Source organism: Diadema antillarum, unplaced genomic scaffold, assembly GCF_040938485.1.
Source record: "Diadema antillarum isolate AM-2024a unplaced genomic scaffold, OU_Dant_1.0 seq00000523_RagTag, whole genome shotgun sequence".
NCBI lineage: Eukaryota > Metazoa > Echinodermata > Echinoidea > Diadematoida > Diadematidae > Diadema > Diadema antillarum.
In genome coordinates, this window is record NW_027271475.1 from 883,131 (window position 1) to 905,439 (window position 22,309).

Below are 22,309 nucleotides of genomic sequence, written 5' to 3' on the forward strand. Positions count from 1 at the left end.
ATTTGCTGCCATGTTAATGTGTGACAGATATTTCGTCATTGAAACAACATATAGAGAATGATGGTTCATAAAAAATTTTGCGAAATCTTTCTGAATCTTTCTAATTTCTAATTCTCTTTAATATTCTCTTTTTATCAGTAGGCGTATGTGTTTTTTTCTTGCAATATTAATCATATTCAGAATTTCCTTGCAAAGAATTTTTGCCCACTTTTTTTTTTCCAACAAAACTGGAAACAATCATGAACGCTGAATGAACCCCCTGACCCTTTGCCCGGTATTCTGCATTGTTTACACTCTCTATAATGAGGTGTATTAAATTTAGGGTCATGATTACATTGAGCGTTAGAATGTATTACATTTACTAGGGTTGACATGAATCACATTTAGGATTGTTATTACATTTATCGTTAAAATGTATTACATTTAGCGTCAAGATGTATTACATTTAGGGTCGATATTACATTTAGGGTTGAAATGTATTACATTTAGGGTTGTTATTACATTTAGGGTTAAGGTGTATTACATTTAGGGTTGAAATGTATTACATTTAGGATTGTTATTACATTTAGGGTTAAGGTGTATTACATTTAGGGTTGATATTACATTTAGGGTTAAGATGTACATTCAGGGTCGATATTACATTTAGAGTTAAAAAGTATTACATCTAGGGTCGATATAGGGTTGACATGTATTACATTCAGAGTTGTTATTACATCTAGGGTTGTCATTACATTTAGGGTTAATGTGTATTTACATTTAGAGTCGATACATGTATTACATTTAGGGTTAAAAAGTATTACATCTAGGGTCGATATTACATTTAGGGTTGACATGTATTACATTTAGAGTTGTCTCCGGTTATTACATTAAGGGTTAAAATGTATTACATTAAGGCCTGACTCGATTATTACATTTAGCGTTAAAATGTATTACATTTAGGTTTGTTATTACATTTAGGGTTAAGGTGTGTTACATTTAGGGTCGATATTACATTTAGCGTTGATATTACATTTTGGGGTGATACAACCCGTTCCATACCCATAGATTTAACATACAGGTAACCAGATTCCTGTAGGGAACGGGTTAACTTTACATTTGACCTTATTTCTGAGGTTCGGAGGAAAGCATAAAATTTGCATTTTCACTTGACCATTGATGCTTGATGCAGTGTCATAAACCTTTCCCTACAGAATCTTCAACTGGAAATACCATGGACCTTAGTAGGATCCATGGTCCTTAGTAGGATCCAGGGTATTGCATAAGAAATCGACAACAGTTTAAACTCCTGTTTCCTAAAGAATAGATCCTGATGAATTAAACTGCTAAATATAGGCCTGTTCTTTTTTTTCTATTTATATGTTTTATTAAATCAAAACAAAATCACATTATTTACACACAATTGGCAACAATTTGAAAAAAAAAGAACAAAAGAACAAAAAAGAACCAAAAAAAAAAAGACAAGAGAAACAGTTGGGATAATCATACACATAAGAACTCTCAACTTATGGCGACACCAGGGTAACTACCTTCCATGGTGACTAAATATATGTCACATAATATTCAAACTCATATGATTTATGAACATAACATACAATGTATGTAATACACTTGGAGTACACTGATAAAGAGCTTCCTGAGAAGTCAATGTTTTTCTCCAATTCTGGTCAATAGTACAAGTGATGGAATAGATCTAAAGAAATATAAAGCCTTTTGTACCTGGAGGAGTGTGTTTTTCCCTAGTTGATCGAAAGTGACAAGTTAAGAATTTAACTATTATATATTCTTTACTTACCATGAAAGATGATAGATAAAGTGACAATACTGTTTTGTATGGCTATTGACCTATTTCCGTGTGTGTATGTGTGTTTATGTCTTTTTCATAATTTACAGACTCCAGCCGACTTTCGTAGAATGTTGCAGGACGGTGTACCTCCTGACGTGTATATAGAGTATACAAGAGAGGGAGAAAAAGAAGAAAACCTTGCCTCGGCAGCGAAAGGTAAAGACATACTATCATTTGAGTTCATGTGTGCAAAACATTGAGTCCAATACTTATATTTGACTGTTTGACATTGAGTCCAATACTTATATTTGACTGTTTGACATTGAAGGTATGATCAGTCAAGGACACCACAGTAAAGAAGATAATTGAAGCATTTACATGTTGTTATTTCAAAAGCAAATTAAGTTTAAGAAGTACAACAAATAATATAAGTCTCTCCAGGCAGTATATCCTCATCCCCCTTTACCAAAAAACAAAAAACAAAAAACAAAAAACAAAAAAACAAAAAACAAAGTGAAGGTGAATAATGATAGTCACTTTCTGACGATGGCCAATCAAGCAACAATCCTCAATTGCACAGTTCAAGACTCTAGATGGTTGCAGGAACAGATTACTGAATTCTGTAAAGGGGGATGTCACTAATATTTCTGATGCTACTTCCGGGTTTCATTTCATTTTTATTCTTTTTATCTCTTTTCTTTTTTAACAAAGAATAAGGGGCGTGCGCCTGTTGCCCCCATCTGGATCCGCCACTGGGTTGGCATTAATGATTTATGCTTCCCCTTTGTTCTGGCTTGATTTTAAGGGACTGGCTGTAAGTCATCAGGCTGTTGACTCTAGAATTCTTGGTATACACACATGAATGGGTCTATCCATATCATTTTGCTGTTGTTTTTCATGATTTTGTAGTCATTACTATGAATTTGAAATTTGCTTTTTCTTTCTTTTCTATTTATTTTGGTGTTCATGTGTTTTATCTTGTGCTGCATTGCTAAGCTTTCTGTCACTGCTGGATCTTAAAGGAGTGTTTTTGTCACTATACTGACATCTTCCCTGGGGAAACAGGTTCACCAAGTTTGATGATTTATTACTGGTAGAAGAGTAGAAGAGGTGGGGGGGGGGGGGGCGGGGGAGTGGTAGGATTGATATTCAGATTGGATGTGGATTGGTATTAATCCATAAACCCAGGGTAGAATCACAATAAATTATGACTGACTTGTTAATTGATGGTCAATTCTGAAGAGATGTAGACAACCATACTAATGAACCTAAAATATACTTTTGATACATGCACATGAGTAGATATCTAAATCATTTTAAGATTCGGTGATCCCTCGCATTTATCCCTAAGTTGAATTATCCTTCGGGTTTATGCCAGGTTTAAATGTGTGCGAGTGTGTCACACACGAACACACTGCTATAGCTTCTGACCATCCGAGCATTGAGAATTTGTGTCTTGGACGAAAACTGATCTAGGGCTTTCTAAGACCCCGTTTACAGTGCAGGGCTGGGCCGAGCCCAGCTTGGCCGCGGCCAAGCCCAACCTCAATTGCGAGGCTGAGCCCCGAAATTTTGTCGGTTTACACTGCCGGGCTCGGCCGCGCTTTTGATTCAAACCTTTCAATATGTTGTCGTAGTGGCGCAATTTGGTATTGTCTGGTTTTCAGACCCTTTGCCAACTGAATTCCGTGGCGACGAAGTCGCCGTTCGGGCAAAGGCCTTTGCCGAAGGAAAAAAATCCTTTGTCTTCGACGTTGAGGGGGTTAATATCCTGAATAGCGAAATAGTACAGGCAGAGGGTATGGAAGCCAGACTAAAATTGGCCGCACATTTGGCCCAGTTTGCGTTTACACTGAGAAAAGGCCGGGCTCGGCCGCGGGTCGGCCGCGGCCGAGACCACCTCTAGAGCGTGGCCAAATGCGCGGCGAATTTTCGCCTCGCATTTGGCCTTTTGCGCGTTTACACTGACAGGAAGGTGGGCTTGGCCGCGGCCTCGTCGCGGCCGAGCCTCGCACTGTAAACGGGGTCTATAGCTCAGTCGGTAGAGCACCGGGCCAGCCATCCGGAGGTCTAGGGTTCGAATCCCGATGGAATCCCATTTTCTTTGCTCATTTTCCACTAATCATTTTAAGATTACTATTCTTAAAAACAGAAGTTATTGCTATGCATTCAGCCTTTGTTTTTTTTTTCTCTCTCTCAAATAGATCATCTTGATGTGTATCCACTTGGTACATAGATATGAGTGGATAAACAGATCATTGTAAATTATTAAAATTATATTTTGTAGTCATTGTATGCATTTAAACTTTTCTCTTTTTTTTACTATTTTGGTGAACACTGTCACTGGATCTTATTAATGAGTGTTTGGTCACTATGCTGACCGCTACTCTTCCCTGGGGAAACAGGTTCACCAAGTTTGGTGATTTATTACTGGTGTCAACTGAAGTAGAAGAGGTGGAGGGGGTGGGGAGTGGTTGGACTGAAACTCAGTTTGGACGTGGAATGGTATTGAACCCATGAACCCAGGGTAGAATAACAATCAAATTGTTGATTGATTTATGAGAAATAATGCTGATGACTCTAGAATATACTCTTGACGCATGCACATGAGTTGATATCTAACACATTTTAAGATTGCTATATGCTTATGTACTTATTGCTATGCATTTTCTTTTTTCTCTCAAGTACTAGTAAATCATCTAGATGACTCAGACGAGGAGGCTCATCCAAAAAGCGGAAATGAAGATTCTGGTAAATTATTGTAACAAAGCAGATATAAAGAATGTATATAAAGTGTAATCCATGTTCCTTGTTTTGTTTTTGTTTTTGTTTTTTGGTACAGCTTTGTGAAAAAGTCACTAGGCAGGCCTACATCACCAAGTAAACATATCCTGTCTAAAAACCTATTTCCCCCACTTTGTAGAAGTTCTTACATTTTAGTCTTGATTTCAGTTTTAAAGAATGAAAGAGATAGACTTACCTAATTTGGCAACAATGCCATGTGAGTATAAGGGTTTTCAGTAAATAAGAAGCAAAGATGTTTGAAGATGAGGTACTATATGAATAAATGATTAATCCTGAAGATGTGTGTCAAATCTTAGCAGGCTATTGACTCTAGAATAAACTCCTGGTACATAAACTCTCGGTACATAGACATGAGTGGATGTCCAGATCATTGTAATGTTGATATTCATTTGTAGTCATTGCTATGCATTTTGACTATGCTTTTTTTCCCCAAACCAAGATATAGATGACACCGCTGAGAATGATGAGGAAGAAGTCCGAGGACCACGAAAGGAAGACGAACACCCAAATTCCTCAAAATCAGAAGGTAAATGGATATGAAAAAATTATGTATCTTTATACATTTTTGCAGGTTTGAAGTGTGACTTTCTGCTTAATAAGCTTGATTGAATTTCCCTATGGTACCCATTAACGGTATGTCAAGACCTTAACGGTGTCTCTTTGGGGTCGCACCAATACTTATAGAATGAATTATTTTTTTAAGTTGTAGGCCTACTTGTGATAGTACATTGTATCCACACACAATAGACTTTACCTGTTTCCATTTGCTGTAGAGTTGATGACTAATATACTGTGTTCACCATCATTACCTGTGCCCTACAAAGAATCTCATCAGAATATTTATTAATTAATATTAATGCATTTCTACCCCTGCAGATGATTCCTGCCTGGAACCTATACTCTTGTTGTATGATAATAAAGTGAAGATGAATGATCTTTGCCCGAGCAGTGACAAGCAGTTTCACACTGGGGCATAGACTTTTTCATAATGCATGTGAAACACTAATGTGAAGCCTGATAGTCAAAGGAGGTATATTTTCTCTATTGGAGAAGTGTTCACAGATGACGTATTAATGTCATCATGGAATGGATGAAACAAGGTCTCTTAAAACAAGCAAAAAGGGAAAGGTAGAGGGAGACGATGAGAGAGAAGGAAAAAATATGAGATATATTCAAGAAAGATAAAGTTTAGCGTTTTTTGAAGAGAGGATGCAGAACATGCAGTGATCTAAGACTTGTCTTCCTCTAGGTACTTTAGAAATGCCAAAAAAAAAAAAACCGACAACATATCAATTAATACATTACAATTTTACACAAATCGTAATGAAAAAAAAAAAGACTGAGAACGCAAACAATAACTCGGTGAGACATTACTTAGCTTGTTAATATCATTTATGGGCAAAGAAAAACGAGATGTTGATGTTCAGTGTCTACTATGCTTGAGCAAAACAATGTCCATGTTTACTGTATTTTGCTAATTGGTATAGACAAAAGTTAGATTATCATCTTGTGGTTTCCCTGATTTTAGGAAGATCGAATCGGATGGAGCGAGCCTGTGTACTGTGTTGCAAGAAAACACGGGATATGAGCAAACACTTGGAACGAGAACATAAATTGTGCGGGGAGGAGCGATGGAAATATATATATCTGTCCCGAGAAAGGTATTTAAGGAAATATTTTATCGTTATTTTCTACAAGTATGATTTTTTTTTTTTTTGCGCAACTGCTTATTCATACGTGTTATACAGTATACGTGAATCTCATCAGCTGGATTTGTATAGTCCAATAAGATGTAATAGAGAAGACACATAATATCATAGTCATGAAATATGGACTACTGAAATATGTCAGATTAGTACTATACATTTAGAGATTGGAAGTTTGCATCTGAACAAAAAAGCAAATATCATTGACTCATGATATAAAATCTATCAAAAATCACATGCATCACTGAACCAGTTGAGAATATGTGCTTCCATCAAGAAGGGAAACAACACCCCTCCTTCCCCCCCCCCCAAAAAAAGTAAGTAACAGCTATCGCCAACTAACTAAAAATTGATTGTATTTTTGTTGTTTAAAAAAAAAGTTGATTTGGTAGTCTGCTATGGTTGCATTGCATTTTTCTTTCTGACTCCTGAAGTTTGCATTGAAATGTATGTAAGTGAAAACTTTATAATTGATGTTTTGTCATTTCTCTCATTTTGTTATTTGTAGAGCTATCCAGAGAAGCAGCACCACCACTAAGAGGGCACCAGGGAAAGATTGCCCCCTCTGCTTTGCTAGAAATCTAAGTAAGCTGGGAGACCACCTCCACAGAAAGCACAAGACAGCAGCCAGTAACTCAGAAGGTGGAAATAATAATCAATTTACTTTTTAAGTGCACTTTCAAAAATGTGTTCGTTGTTGTTTTTATTATTATTATTATTATTGCACTGGCAATGTTTACGTGTTTGTACAAAGTGCAAAGTAGCATTATTTACATGTATATGCTCTACGCGTACTAGGTGTTATAAACTACATTTCCCATTTTTGATCCTTAATAGTTCTAAAACTATATATCGGATAACACTGACATTGACATGATTGATATGAGCAATAGCAGAATAGTGTACAATTTAGTTGGTGATTTGAATATGAAAGCATGAATTAATCTCGTTAAATCCACAATTGATTTTAAAGTTAAGTTCTAGATTTTGGTCAAAGTTGAACCCACTGTATAATTAAACTTTACACAAGAACCAAAGGTGTGTATGTGAGTGTGTGTGCGAGTGTCTCAGGAAGCAATGTTGTATGCTTGTATCGATTAAGTGTACCCGACAACTTTAATAGAAGCAATAAATATATCGAACGTTTGCGTATCAGAAAAACGCAGACATAATTTTATGGATAAAAGTCGTCAAAAAAAAAATAGCCATTTCACAATTAGCACTAGTTTGTAATGACCTTGAGAACCACCGACTTTACACAATATGAAATGATCTTTCAGAAGAGCAAATGAAAACAGCCAAGCAGGAGATGGCAATTTCTACACGTAAGCGCTGTATGAAAGTCTTTTGTTAATTTGGTTGAACTTGTTGAAAAGAATGCAAATTCATCAGTCCATTCCGATATACATCTGGTTCATACAAAAATATTTATAGCATTGCTTTTTATGAAGACATATATCATATCATTCAACAAAAATTCACTTTTCTAGAATTATGAAAGAGCAATGGACCAACCGCTTTCAGAAAGCAGGGGGAATAATTGCTACCCTTAACATATGTAAATATCAAGTTGATGGAATTTGTAATTTTCATGAAAAATTGATTTTTGTAGTATTTTCTTTATATTTTCTTGGTATTGTTGTCCACTCATACGTCATAACCTCTAGTAGTCTCCTCATCCAGCGGTTCCAGCACCAAAACTGTAAAAATTCATAACTTTTGCATCGATTGTCCGACTTTGTTCAAACTTTAACTGACGTGTTCTACTAATGCTGCTGCTTTCACTCAATCCACATTGCTCTTGGGGTTTATCTTCCCTTTAATCCAGGGTATAATCACAATCAAATAGGATTGATTTACAAGAAATCATGCTGAATACTCTAGGATGTACTCTGAACACATGCACATGTGTTGATATCGAACGCATTTAAGATTGCTATGCTTATGTACTTATTGCTATGTATTTTTTGCTACGACTTTTTATTTCTCTCAAGTAGATCATCTAGATGACTCAGACGAGGAGGCTCGTTCAAAACACGGAGATGAAGATCTTTTTGAAGATTCTGGTAAATTATAGTGACAAAACAGATTTAAGGAATGTATAAAAGTTGTAATCCATGTTCCTTTGTTTTGTTTTGTTTTATTTTATTTTTTGGGTTCAGCTTTGTGAAAAAGTCACTAGGTAGGCCTACATCACCAAGTAAGCATATCCTGTCTAAAATCCTATTTCCCCCACTTTGTAGAAGTTCTTACATTTTAGTCTTGATTTCAGTTTTAAAGAATGAAAGAAATAGACTTACCTAATTTGGCAAAAATGCCATGTGAGTGTAAGGGTTTTCAATAAATAAGAAGCAAAGATGTTTGAAGGTGAGGTATTATTGGAATAAATGATTAATCCTGAAGATATGGGTCAAATCCTAGCAGGCTATTGACTCTAGAATAAACTCTTGTACATAAACACGAGTGGATATCCAGATCATAAATGCTTATTATCTACATTTAAAATTTCCTTTTTTATCATTTTGGTGAACACTGTCACTGGATCTTATTAATGAGTGCTTTGTCACTATCCTGACAGCTACTCTACTCTGGGGGAAACAGGTTCACCAAGTTTGGTGATTTATTACTGGTGTCCACTGAAGTAGAAGAGGTGAAGGGGGGGGGGGATGTGGAGTGGTTGGACTGAAACTGAGATTGGATAACCCAGGGTAGAATCACAATCAAATAGGATTGATTTAAAAAGAAATCATGCTGATGACTCTAGAATATACTCTTGACACATCCATATGAGTTGAGATCTAACGCATTTTAAAATTGCTATGCTTATGTACTTATTGCTATGCATTTTTTTTTTTACTATGACTTTTTTTTTCTCTCAAGTAAATCATTTAGATGACTCAGACGAGGAGGCTCGTCCAAAAAAAGGAGATGAAGATCTTTTTGAAGATTCTGGTAAATTATTGTGACAAAACAGATATAAGGAGTGTGATCCATGTTCCGTTGTTTTGTGCTGTTGTGTGTGTGTGTGTGTGTGTGTGTTTGTTTGTTTGTTTGTTTTTTGGTGCAGCTTTGTGAAAAAGTCACTAGGCAGGCCAACATCACCCAGTAAGCGTATCCTGTCTAAAAACCTATTTCCCCCACTTTGTAGAAGTTCTGACAATTTAGTCTTGATTTCAAGTTTTAAAAAAATGAACGAAGTAGACTTACCTTATTTGGAAACAATGCCATGTGAGTATAAGCTCGGATTTTCAATAAAAAAAGAAGCAAAAATGTCACTTAAAGGTGAGATATTATTGGAATAAATGATTAATCCTGAAGATATGGGTCAAATCCTAGCAGGCTATTGACTCTAGAATAAACTCTTGTACATAAACACGAGTGGATATCCAACCCCATTGTAATGCTTATGTTCATTTGCAGTCATTGTATGCATTTAAACTTTTTTGTTCTTTTTTATTTATCATATTGGTGAACGGTGTCACTGGATCTTATTAATGAGTGCTTTGACACTATACTGACAGCTACTCTACCCTGGGGAAAACAGGTTCACCGAGTTTTGTGATTTATTACTGGTGTCCACTGAAGTAAAAGAGGTGAAGGGGGGGGGGGTGTGGAGTGGTTGGACTGAAACTGAGATTGGATAACCCAGGGTAGAATCACAATCAAATAGGATTGATTTATAAGAAATCATGCTGATGACTCTAGAATATACTCTTGACACATGCACATGAGTTGAGATCTAACGCATTTTAAGATTGCTATGCTTATGTACTTATTGCTATGCATTTTTTTTTTTATAGGACTTTTTTTTTTCTCTCTCTCTCAAGTAAATCATCTAGGTGACTCAGACGAGGAGGCTCGTCCAAAAAAAGGAGATGAAGATCTTTCCGAAGATTCTGGTAAATTATTGTGACAAAACAGATATAAGGAATGTATGTATTAGAGTGTAATCCATGTTCTTTGTTTCGTTTTGTTTTGTGTTTTGTTTGTTTTGTTTGTTTTTTGTGCAGCTTTATGAAAAAGTGACTAGGCAGGCCTACATCACCTAGTAAACATATCCTGTCTAAAAACCTATTTCCCCAACTTTGTAGAAGTTCTTACATTTATTTTAGTCTTGATTTCAAGTTTTAAAAAAATGAACAAAATAGACTTACCTTATTTGGAAACAATGCCATGTGAGTATAAGCTTCTTGGATTTTCAATAAAAGAGAAGCAAAGATGTATGAAGGTGAGATATTGTTGGAATAAATGAATAATCCAGAAAGTGTGTCAAATCGTAGCAGGCTATTGACTCTGGAATAAACTCTTTGTACCTAAATACGAGTGGATATCCAGCCCCGTTGTAATGTTGATATTCATATGTAGTCATTGGTATGCATTTGGACTGTGCTTTTTTCCCCAAACCAATCTAGATGACACCGCTGAGAATGATAGGGAAGAAGTCCGGGGACCACGAAAGGAAGACAAACACCCAAATTCCTCAAAATCAAAAGGTAAATGGGATATGTAAAATTTGTGTATCTTTATGCGTTTTTGCAGGTTTGAAGTGTGACTTTCTGCTTAAGAATAAGTTTGACTGAATGTCCCTATGGTACACATTAACGGTATTTCAAGACCTCAACGGTGTCTCTTACAAAACTTAGAATAAATCATTCTTATAAGTTGTTGACCTACTTGTGATAGTACATTGTATCTACACACAATAGATTTTACACGTTTCCATTTGCTGTAGGGTTGATGACTAATATACCGAGTTCACCATCATTATCTGTGCCCTCCAAAAATCTCATAGGAACAATTGGGTATTTATTTAATATTACTGCATCCCTACCCCTGCAGATGATTCCTGCCTGGACCCTATACTCTTGTTGTATGATAATAAAGTGAAGATGAATGTTTTTTGCACGAGCAGTGACAAGCAGTTTCACAATGGGGCATAGACTTTTTTCATAATTCATGTGAAACAAAGTCTGATAGTTAAAGGAGATGTGTTTTCTCTATTGGCGAAGTGTTCATAGATGACGTATTAGTGTCATCATCATGAAATGGATGCAACAAGGTCTCTTAAAACAAGCAAAAGGCCAAGGAAGAGGGGGAGGATGAGAGAGAATGAGAGAAAAAAAGATGAAATATATTGAAGAACGATGAAATTGCATTTATGAAGAGAGGGTGCAGAACATGCAGTGATGTAAAACTCGTCTTCTTCAAGATACTTTAGAAATGCAAAAAAAAAAAAAAGAAATTAATACACTGTAATTTTAAACAAAACGTAATGAAAAAAAAAGAGAAAGCAACAAATAATTTGGTAAGGCATTACTTAGTTTATTAATGTCATTTACTGGCAAAGAAAGAAGAATTTGTTGTTTTCCATGTTCAAGCAAAAACAAAATGTCCATGTTAGCTGTATTTTGCTGATTGGTAGACAAAAGTTTGATTCAAATTCATGAAATTCTTTCGTCGAGATGTTTTCATTGCAACTGTTTGACAAATTGTCCTACATCGATGTAAATAAGCACTGAATTGATTAGTGTTTCGTCGTAGCCATGTTAAAAAATCATGGGCGTATACTCGAGCAGGATTCGAACCTACGACCTCCTGATCACCGGACAGGCGTCATCTCCACTAGACCACCGAGCTTTCGCCCGAAAGCAAGTGTTGGTTCTAATCCTTATAACATGCAGCGAGTACTGCTTTATTATTCAAATTCATGAAAGTCTTCCGTCGAGATGTTTTCATTGCAACTGATTGACAAATTGCCCTACATTGACTTATTTACGTCGATGTAGGGCACTTTGTCAATCAAATGCAAAAGTTAAATTATCATCTTGTGTTTTCCATGATTTTAGGAAGATCGAATCGGATGGAGCGACCCTGTGTACTGTGTTGCAAGAAAACGTGGGATATGAGCAAACACTTGGAACGAGAACATAAATTGTACGGGGAGGAGCGATGGAAATATATATATCTATCGCGAGAAAGGTATTTCATTAAATATTTTATCGTTCTATAAATACAGGCATGATTTTTTTTTTTGTTGCACAACTGCTTATTCATACGTGTTATACAGTATACGTGAATCTCATCAGCTGGATTTGTATAGTCTAATAGTATATGATAGAGTAGACTGATAGTCATGAAATATGGACTACTGAAACATTTCAGATTTTTAATAGTACTATAAATCTGGAGACTGGAAGTTTGCATCTTAACAAAAAGGCAAATATTATCGAATCACGATATAAAATCTATCAAAAATTACATCACTAAGCAGTAGAGATTAATGTGCTTCCATCAAGAAGGGAAAAGGAACCCTTCCTCCCCCCCCCCCCCCAAAAAAAAAAAAGAAAGAAAGAAAGAAAGAAAGTAACAGCTATCGCCAGCACATTAATTGTATTTTTGTTGTTAAAAAAATGATTTGGCAGTCTGCTGGGGATGCATTGTATTTTTCTTTCTGACTCAAAGTTCAAAGTTTGCATTGAAATGTGTGTAAGTGAAAGGTTCATAGTTGATGTTTTTGTCATTTCTCTCATTTTGTTATTTGTAGAGCTTTCCAGAGAAGCAGCACCACCACTAAGAGGGCACCAGGGAAAGATTGCCCCCTCTGCTTTGCTAGAAATCTAAGTAAGCTGGGAAACCACCTCCACAGAAAGCACAAGACAGCAGCCAGTAACACAGAAGGTGGAAATAATAATCAATTTACTTTTTAAGTGCACTTTCAAAACCATGTTCAAGTTATCCTCAAGATGCCATAATGACATTATGTTTTCATGAAACGTGTACCTACAATATGAAAGTTATAGAATATCAAAGTTCACATTTTCTCACATGTTTCACAAAACAGTATCATTAGAGCATGGACCCTAATGCGAACACTTAGTTTCATGAAAATGCCTTTAGGCATTGTACAACGTATACAGAGTCAGTTCTATGAAGGTACTTTGAGCTGTATTGAGAAAACGTAATATCACCAGACAGTAGTGTAATTTTACCACTTAAACATGACTTTTGACCCTTGACCAATGGAATCATGACCCAAAACTTCCCAAGAGATATATTACTATGTAAAACATGTAAATGTACCCATTTTCAAGATATTGAGAAAATATATGAGTTTTAGCCTTTTCACTGACCTTAATTCGTGTACAATTTCAATGCAAACTGTGCTTACTGGCAAATTTCATAAAAGCATGATTATTTTGGTGTTTTCATGATTAAAATCAATGAATAACATATTTTCTTGTTCGGAGCGATGTCGCGGACAAATTTCATCGAAAAAACAATGAAAAACATAAAGTCGAAAAAACAGAGAAATACATAAGAAATTCAAAAAAACAATAAAATACTTAAGAATTTCTTCTGATATCACTATTTTTTTTATTACATTTGCTAAGGACACTAAAAAGAATATTTACACAAAAAATGTGCCTGTTTTGAGCTTTTTTTGTGTGATTTATACCAAATAGTCTGATTTTTTGCATCATCATGCATAAATTAGCATAATTTAGCATAAATGATGATTTTTTGAAAAATTAACTTCATGGTATTTTAGATTACATCATAGGCAATGTGTGTGCCAATTTTCGTCGCGATCGCGCGGTCGACGGCTGAGATCTGGAGGGGGGGGGGGGCCTGTTAACCCAGTGGCCTTTACTTTCTTTACAGAACATTGACCTTGAAATGCATACATACATACAAACGTACATACTAAAAGTTTTGTTAAGATACCATAAGACATTGTAGAGCTGAGCGTCTACAATGCGTCATTCTAAGGTTCATCGAGCTGTATGGGGAAAATACTGTAAATGCACCAGTTCGAGGTGTACTAGTAATCTTAGCACGGTAACTACTTTAACCACTTTAACCTATAAACCTTTGACCTCCAACCTCGTTTCCAAGATACAGAGAAAAAACATTTCAGCCTTTTTTACTGAATGTTTGACCTGATGGCCCTAAAGCTTTCTCTTGAAATTCTACACCTGGTATGATAAATACACACTTATAGTTTTGTGAAAATACATTTAGGCATTGTAAAGCATACATACATTGAGTCATTCTGAAGTACTTTGGGCTGTATAGAAAAAATATTGTAATTTCACTGCCATATCCAAGATACATAGAAAAACGTTATGTTTCAGCAATTGTACTGGACCAAATGCTCTAAAACTTTCTTTAGAGAGTTTTTCCTGGAAATACATGCAAAGGAAGAAACAGACTACTAGTAAGTTTCTTGAAAATATCTCCAGGCACTCTAAATAGAGCATAATATACAGTGCTATCCCGTTCCAACGAACACGGTTATAACTAAATTTCGTTATAACGAAGTAAAACTTCCGGCGCCAAAATTTTAGCCATGAAAGTCTATGTTATACAAAATCCGCTTATAGCGAACACGGTAATTGCGAAATTTTCGTTTTAATGAAGTCTTTTCCGAGCGCCACTAACAAGAAAAAACAAAAGAAATGTGCTCCGTTATAAAGAAATGCGGATTGCTTATACGAAAACAAAACTAACAGTTTCTGAGGGGAACTTCCGTTTTCATGATACGTTAACCTGAGATGTAATAGGGTTCGTTGTTCCAAGGGCTCTTTATTTCGAAATACACAGATTCTAATATGCTTTAATGTCCGTTTATTCGGAAATGACAGAGGATTCGTTATTACGAATATTGTAGTGATGGGCCCAATTTGTAAGGTTTGTTAATCCGACAATATAATAAAGTTCTCATTACGAAAGGTCGAAAATGGCAAGAATATTCGTCATTGCAAACGTTCGTTCATCGGAGCATGGAGAATGTTGATCCAAAAGTGAAAACAAGGTGAATCCACTCACAAAATTAAAAACTTTATAACTATCGTCTTCGGATAAACAAACTTTTGAAATAAAGAACCATTCTAACTTTTGGATTAACAAACCTTCGGAATAACTAATCTTATTTCATTTTCGGTTCAACGGACCTTCGCGACTAAAAACCTTCAGAATAGAGAGCCTTTCTAATTTTTCGATTTACACACCCTCGGAATAGTGAACCCTTGTTTCATTTTTGGATCCACAAACCATCGGAAAACGAAGCTTATATGTCTTTTGGAAGTACGAACTGAAAATAGCAAGTCTTCGGAAGAGTAAAGCTTCAGAATAAAGAACCTTATTCATTTTCGGATTAACAAAGTTATATGTTTATATATTTTTTGCTTTTCAACGATGTTTATTATGTTCCATTCAAAGTAATAGAAAAAAAATAACAATTTTGATTTGCTACAATAAAAAATGACGAAAATATACATTTGTGATCATAATAGCAAATTTGCTATTGCTGTACTCTCTAAAAAAATCGAGTGAAAATGTTCACTCTTAAAGGAGTGAATACAAAAAAGAGTGAATTTAGAGTGAAATTGGAGTGAATTTAGAGTGAAATTGGAGTGAATTTAGAGTGAAAATGTTCATTTTCACTCTTTTTAGAGTGACGTCAGGGATCACTCCAAAATCTTCGAGTGATCCCTGACGTCACTCCAAAATGAGTGAAAATGAACGTTTTCACTCAAAATTCACTCCAATTTCACTCTAAATTCACTCTTTTTTGTATTCACTCCTTTAAGAGTGAAAATTTTCACTCGATTTTTTTACAGAGTACATAATGACATAACAAAAATTACATTTTCATGAACAATTATCAATTTACATACAGTCACTTCCCCTATGCTCTCAAAAAAAAATTTGCTTAAATTTAACAGGGATAATTCAATTCTTCTAGCATTAATCTTAATAATCATCCAAATGAATTATGCAGCAAAATTATACAGTAATAAATAATGGAACCATATTATTTATCAACCAATACCCGCCCACCTACTAACTCATATCCCTTCCTGAGTCCCTATGACCACCCCCACCAGTTCCCTCCCTTCCTGTTTCCTCCCCCACCCCTATATATGCATTGCACACATTGTGCACACACACACACATATATATATATATATATATACTCCTAAATCTTCGAGTGATCCCCGAGGTCACTCCAAAATGAGTGAAAGTGAACATTTTCACTCTAAATTCACTTTTTTGTATTCACTCCTTTAAGAGTGAATATTTTCACTCGATTTTTTTAGAGAGTATACATGAAATATATATATATATATATATATATATATATATATATTTATATTTTCTAGCTATACTAAAATAAACATACATTTTTAACTAAAACAACTTCTGAAATATATCAAGTTTTGAATCGAATGTTTAAACAGTAACATTCTGTGAATTACCGTGGGCGTGTATGTGTGTGTTTGTATGTGTGTGTGTGTGTGTGTGTGTGGCTATATCGAACGACATTCTAACGGGAGTCCCAAAGGGCAAACGGATATCCATGCATTGTTTGTTTTTGTTTTTGTTTTCTCCATCTCTGAATGGTGCCTTTCGAGACGCAGTTTAAAGGGCGTATATGGCTAGCCTCTTTTCACATCTCAGCCTCGTCGGAGTTATCAATAATGACAAAAATTTATATGAATCACATATCCATCTCTATATTCACTGCTTGCGCAGCCCACTTTCGTCACGTTTGGTATATATGAAAACAGCATAATTTTCAAATTAAATTCCGTTTACTTCGATCCAAATTTATTCCTCCAGTTCTTGACCGTGTGATAAATATAAGCTTATAATACATTGATTTGCGAGTCTCAGATGATTAATCATCCATTCTCAACGGCAACGGCAATTCAAATTCTCAAAACGATTGTAATAAAAAATCAAAACAAATAAATAATAGAATCGTGTAGGTGTAGAAAAAAAAACCTGCTGAAATGGTTTTGCCAAACTCTGTTATCTTGTAGGGAAATATAGCTAGTTCAACGTACATAGTTTTGAGTCGAATAAATGTATGCTTTATTGTCCAAAATGCATTACATGTACCAATTGTTTCTTAAATTCTTCTTGGAGCCAGTACGTGAAATATCAACATGTTCATACATACATGCATACATATAAATATCACCATCTTACGTGCCTTGCATTGGCTTCCTGTCAGATCACGTACTGAATTTAAGATCTTACTGCTTGTTTATCAATGTTTCCACAAAATTGCTCCTTCTTACCTTTCAGATCTCCTTGTAAAATATGAACCTATGAGAGTTCTTAGATCATCACGAGAGGATCTATATATGTAATACCCTCCATTTCAACAAACTCCTATGGCAAACGTAGTTTCAGGCATGCCGCCCCAGAACTGTGGAACAGCATCCCAAGTGATATAAAACATGCGAGTTCCATCAATAAGTTCAAAACGTTTTTAAAAACGTATCTGTTCAGAAAGTAAAATAGTGATTGTAGATGATGATTTATGCTGCATTCTACTGTTTTTGTAAAATTTTATCTTTTTTGTATGTTTCTTTGTCTCCCTCCAAAGCGCATAGAGACCTTGCCAAAGGTATTATGCGCTATAAGATAATAATAATAATAATAATAATAATGATAATAATAATAATAATAATAATAATAATAACAATAATAATAATACTAATAATAATATATACATACATTACATACATTCATCATATACATATATACATGCATAGGTTGCACACACACACACACACACACACACACACGTATATAATTATTATGAATACGTAAAAGCACACTAGTAAAATACATCTGTGGATGTGTGTGGAAAATCGCACAATCCATTCAAAATGAGTTTTCCAGGGTTTGGTGCAGCTATCGCCGGATGAGGAGACGCCAACTCTTTGTGACGTCACGTTTAGAAAACGATATAAAATATAAGTAAGATTCAACTTTTGATACGTTCACTTTAATTCTTTGATATATGTAACAAATGAAAATGAAGGGACATTTTTTTTTTTTTTTTTTTGTCTGGCTGCCTGCATCAGAGAGCAGGGAGAATAATAGTACTCCTGAAATATGTAAGTAACAAGTCATGATAATGTATACTTTTCATGACAAAATATAAAAGTGATATCGTGTTGTTCTCCTTATATTTTCTATAGTTACTGGTGTTTTACATGCGTGATGTCGCAGACTGTTGTAGTCTTTTCATACAGAAATGGCTGCACAAAAACTGTATAACTCGATAACTTTGTTTTAAACGAATTATCCGATTTTCCTCAAAGTTTTACTCATGTCATCCACTCATATCATCCACACAGATATTCTGGCTTTGAGTCCCATTTGATATTCTACATACATTATGCTTTGTGAAGATCAATTTGTCTATCTATTTGTTTCACCGTAACAGCCACGTACATAATTATCCCACGAGACAATCTAAAGAATTCCATCTTCCCTTAGTTAGAACTGAATGTACACACTCAAAATACATTTGTTTATACCGGACCCAGATTTTGGAATAGCTTAGATAATGATCTAAAAGAATCTGTGAAGTTAATTACATTTAAGTATAAACTCAAAAAATATTTGTTTTCTAAATATACCAGTTAATTCTGTTCAATGAAAAAACCTGTCATGTTTCACTTTTCCTTGAGATTTTGTAACGTGTCCACAGACCTTTTCCATCCCTCTCCTTTTCCTTCTCTATTCTTCCCTGCTCCTTTTCCTCGTTCTTCGTTGTCCAGTATCTGTCTGAGTGCATTTCCTCAAATTCTGTTATTTCTGTGTATTGTGTTATTGTTGTTGTTGTCGTCGTTATGTTTTTTTTTTTTTGTGGCCGATTGCATATCTTCCTTTCCGTTCAATTTTCCTGGCACACCTGGCCCCATAGTGTCTGTGCCACAAATGTGATATGTTATATAGTTTATACGTTTGCATCCTAAAATCCTAGTAAGTATTGTTCATTATAGTATCAACATCATTATATCAATGAGTAAAATGTACAATAGTATATGGAAGAATTTAAAATGAATATGTCTTATTGGTATAACAAATTGGTGCTGTTGTTGTTTTGTTCCAGTGTTCCACGTTTTACAAGCGTGGCTTTTTTAGTGGAACACTGTTTTCCATCGTGATTATTTACTATTTTTGTTGCCATGACAAAGTGTATTGTTTCTTTTTTACGACATCATTCGTGTATAATATACTTTATATTGTATTGAAAAAATCCTTTAACAGACGAGTGTAAGAGAAATGAAAAAAAATTGTATCACTTTGGATTATGTCAACTTTTTCTCTTCTTTTCTTTGTGATGATGGAAATAAATAAACTATTGAATTGAATTGAATTGAATTGAATTAAATCTATTTTCTTTTCTTTTAAAACTTGGACAATGCTTGTTGCGGCTTGCATGGATTGAAGTGACTTTAATTGCATAGCGAAAGAAAAAGAATGTGAAGAAGAAATTGGGTGGAGGGTGTGCTGCTTTCGTTGAAAGAGGAAAAAAAGAAGGCCAGAATTCTTGTCCATTATCAGCTAATGCGTTAGGTGTTTTCACAGAAGCTTTCAACAGAGAAACTCCTAGTCAGTGCCATTGGGTCAAGACACGAAACATATCAACAGAATGTACGTCTACGTAGATATATAGCTGTTAAGTTGCTACAGAACAACAGGCTTAGTATTAATACAACTTCTTCTTTTTTAACACTGTTTAAGGAACAGGCCTACTGAGACCTTTCTAAACTTTAAGGAAGTGGTAAGCGTCAAATGTAGACCTACGTTCAGGGCAGAATGTCTCGGAGATTTCACAGTCATTACCAGCAATGCTTGTAAATGAAATTTACCTCATTGTATCGTTGAATTAAAAATAAGAAAGAAGAAACTCGTGAAGATACTGGGACAACCCTTTCCCAAAACTTGATAAGTCACCGCGAAACAGTTCTTGAATTCCCCGGAACAATACAGTACCGTAAAGGAAAATTGAAGTTCGGGCACATTGTCAAGTAGGTTTCTGATGTAGACGTCGAGAGTCTTGGACACAAATCACTGGAATGATATTGTCAGGGCTTGTATTCGCAAACGTAACCACAAGTGTGTGAGCAAGGGTAATCATGTAATCCGTTTGGTGAAAGAGAAATGCAGTATTCAGTTCCGCCAATTTGGGGCTGGGTTGGTGCCCAAAGCGAGCTACTCACTGGCAGCGTACCGCCAAATCCATCCCACACATAAGTCCCCACATTGGCCTGATTGTTGAGTCCAGTCCACACTTGCGGCACGCTCGTGAGGCCGTACTGTGTTTGGATGAAATTCCGTATGGTGGTCAGCTCGCTTCCCGTTTCGATGGCAACCAAATAGGCGCCCTCTCCAACACACCTGCTTCGCGCAGTCGACCACGACGCGCTCTCGGAGCGAAAGAGGTAGCATGAACCGTCTGCTGATACCAGCGGTGGCCAGCTGCTCGGGCATGCGGCTGGTTTACAGAGAGGTGTGAAAGGTTAAGGTAAAATGTCATTTCCACTCTCAAAAAAATCATAAATCAATTAGTCAATACTGCTAGTACACTCTTTTCACACTCGCACACACAAAAATCGACCCGTTATACACTGCGTCTGATATTCTCTCCATGTAAAAACCGAGTTTAGAAATCAGGGCAGAGGATTCCTAATAATCCCTTACATATTTCCTGACCACACGGGAAAGCGTCATGCAACTAATTTTATTTGAGGAATTGTTGTACATCCCATACAAGTTGAAACCAAGAAATTCGATCGTTCTCTCGTGTTGACTGTTTAACTACATTGCCATTATTCCCATCCCAGACTTTCATACTTGAGTAACATAGAGAAACTCAAAACCAACTTTTCAACCAGTGGTGTCGAATATAGATTAAAATAAATCACCTCATTAACGTAGATACACGCTGAACCAAGATGACAATAATTTCCTGCAATTTCCCATGATGCTGTTCAGTTACAGTTTGCCTATCATGGTTGCATTCTGGTAAACTACGTTTTCTTTATTAAAAAAAACGAACTGCATTGATTTCGTATATGTACAAATGTAAATCGTACTTTACACTTTTGTCGGAACTGAAATGAAATGATTCTTTGATACATACTAAAGATGACAAGTAATTCGAATATCAGGAAATTCATAGCATTATTATAAGCATGTCAAGTTCTCAGGTCATATCTAGGGACATCGCAAAATGGTCTACTCTTATTCTCTCATCTCGAGATTGTTGGGATTTTCATGCAATAGATCGCAGTTGATGGTTTGCACGCAGCATGCAATATTCCTTTGGATATTCCTTTTAGAACAGACAAAAGCATACATAATGCTTATTAATCATCAAAAAATAATAACAGTGAAGTGAAACTGCAAGGCAAGGACTTTCTATCTACTATGATATACACCACTCGCAATTTCCTACCGCCCTCATAAAAGGACTGCGATATGAGGTGCGTTCCCCCCCCCCCCCTTCTTTTTCGTTGGGTTGACATTCTACAGCGATACAAGAAGCGGTGCTACGACGCCCTGAAATCCAAATGCATGTTGATTTGTGTTGATATATGATACCCTCAACATCACTTTTGCGGTAAAACAAATATCTAGAAACATTCCATATGTTTTTAACAATTTTTTCCTCTATTTTTCTTGAGATTACTTCTGTTTTATCATATTAATGTGACTAACAAAAGATATGGCGAGGGAACATGCAAGTTATGCTGAGCGGAGGGGAAGGTACATTCCAACGTCTTTTGTTAAACATTTCAGTACTTTACCAATGATTGACAGATGAGGTCATCTCAGGAATATTGATAAGTTTGGAAGGATTTTCTTTGGGTGTTCCCAAGTAATCTGAAGAAAAAAAAAATCGTTAAAAATGTGTATGGAATGTTTCTAGAAATTCGTTTTCCCACAAAAGTGATGTTAAGGGTATTTTGAATCAACACAAATCAACATGCATTTGGATTTCAGGGCCCCTTTAACGTGGAGCGATATGCCGCTGGCCATTGTGTGTTGGGATCAGCGTTGTGTATGCGAGTGCATGCGAGTATATCAGCCGCAATGCTGTAAGCTTATAATTTAGAAGCAATTATATCGAACGTTTGCGTGTCAGTAAAACGCACACATGTATGAACGAAAGTCAATTCAATCATAGTTTATTTCC

At 35.6% G+C, this 22,309-nt stretch overlaps 1 protein-coding gene and 1 long non-coding RNA gene across 2 annotated transcripts in view; both read left to right on the forward strand.

Moving 5' to 3' along the window:
• LOC139734357 (uncharacterized) overlaps positions 1–6,965 on the forward strand; it is a 41,947-nt gene extending 34,982 nt beyond the window's left edge. Inside the window, exons 3-7 of the mRNA XM_071645149.1 lie at positions 1,891–1,999; positions 4,469–4,534; positions 5,028–5,114; positions 6,117–6,249; positions 6,803–6,965. Of these exons, the coding sequence (XP_071501250.1) occupies positions 1,912–1,999; positions 4,469–4,534; positions 5,028–5,114; positions 6,117–6,249; positions 6,803–6,965 (537 nt within the window). The 5' untranslated portion in view covers positions 1,891–1,911. The remainder of the gene's footprint in view (positions 1–1,890; positions 2,000–4,468; positions 4,535–5,027; positions 5,115–6,116; positions 6,250–6,802) is intronic.
• A 1,333-nt stretch (positions 6,966–8,298) lies between these two features.
• Positions 8,299–10,740, forward strand: LOC139734329 (uncharacterized). Its single transcript, XR_011711155.1, has 4 exons — positions 8,299–8,360; positions 9,175–9,246; positions 10,122–10,193; positions 10,707–10,740. It is a non-coding gene; the product is annotated as an uncharacterized lncRNA (long non-coding RNA).
• The last annotated feature ends 11,569 nt before the right edge of the window (positions 10,741–22,309 follow it).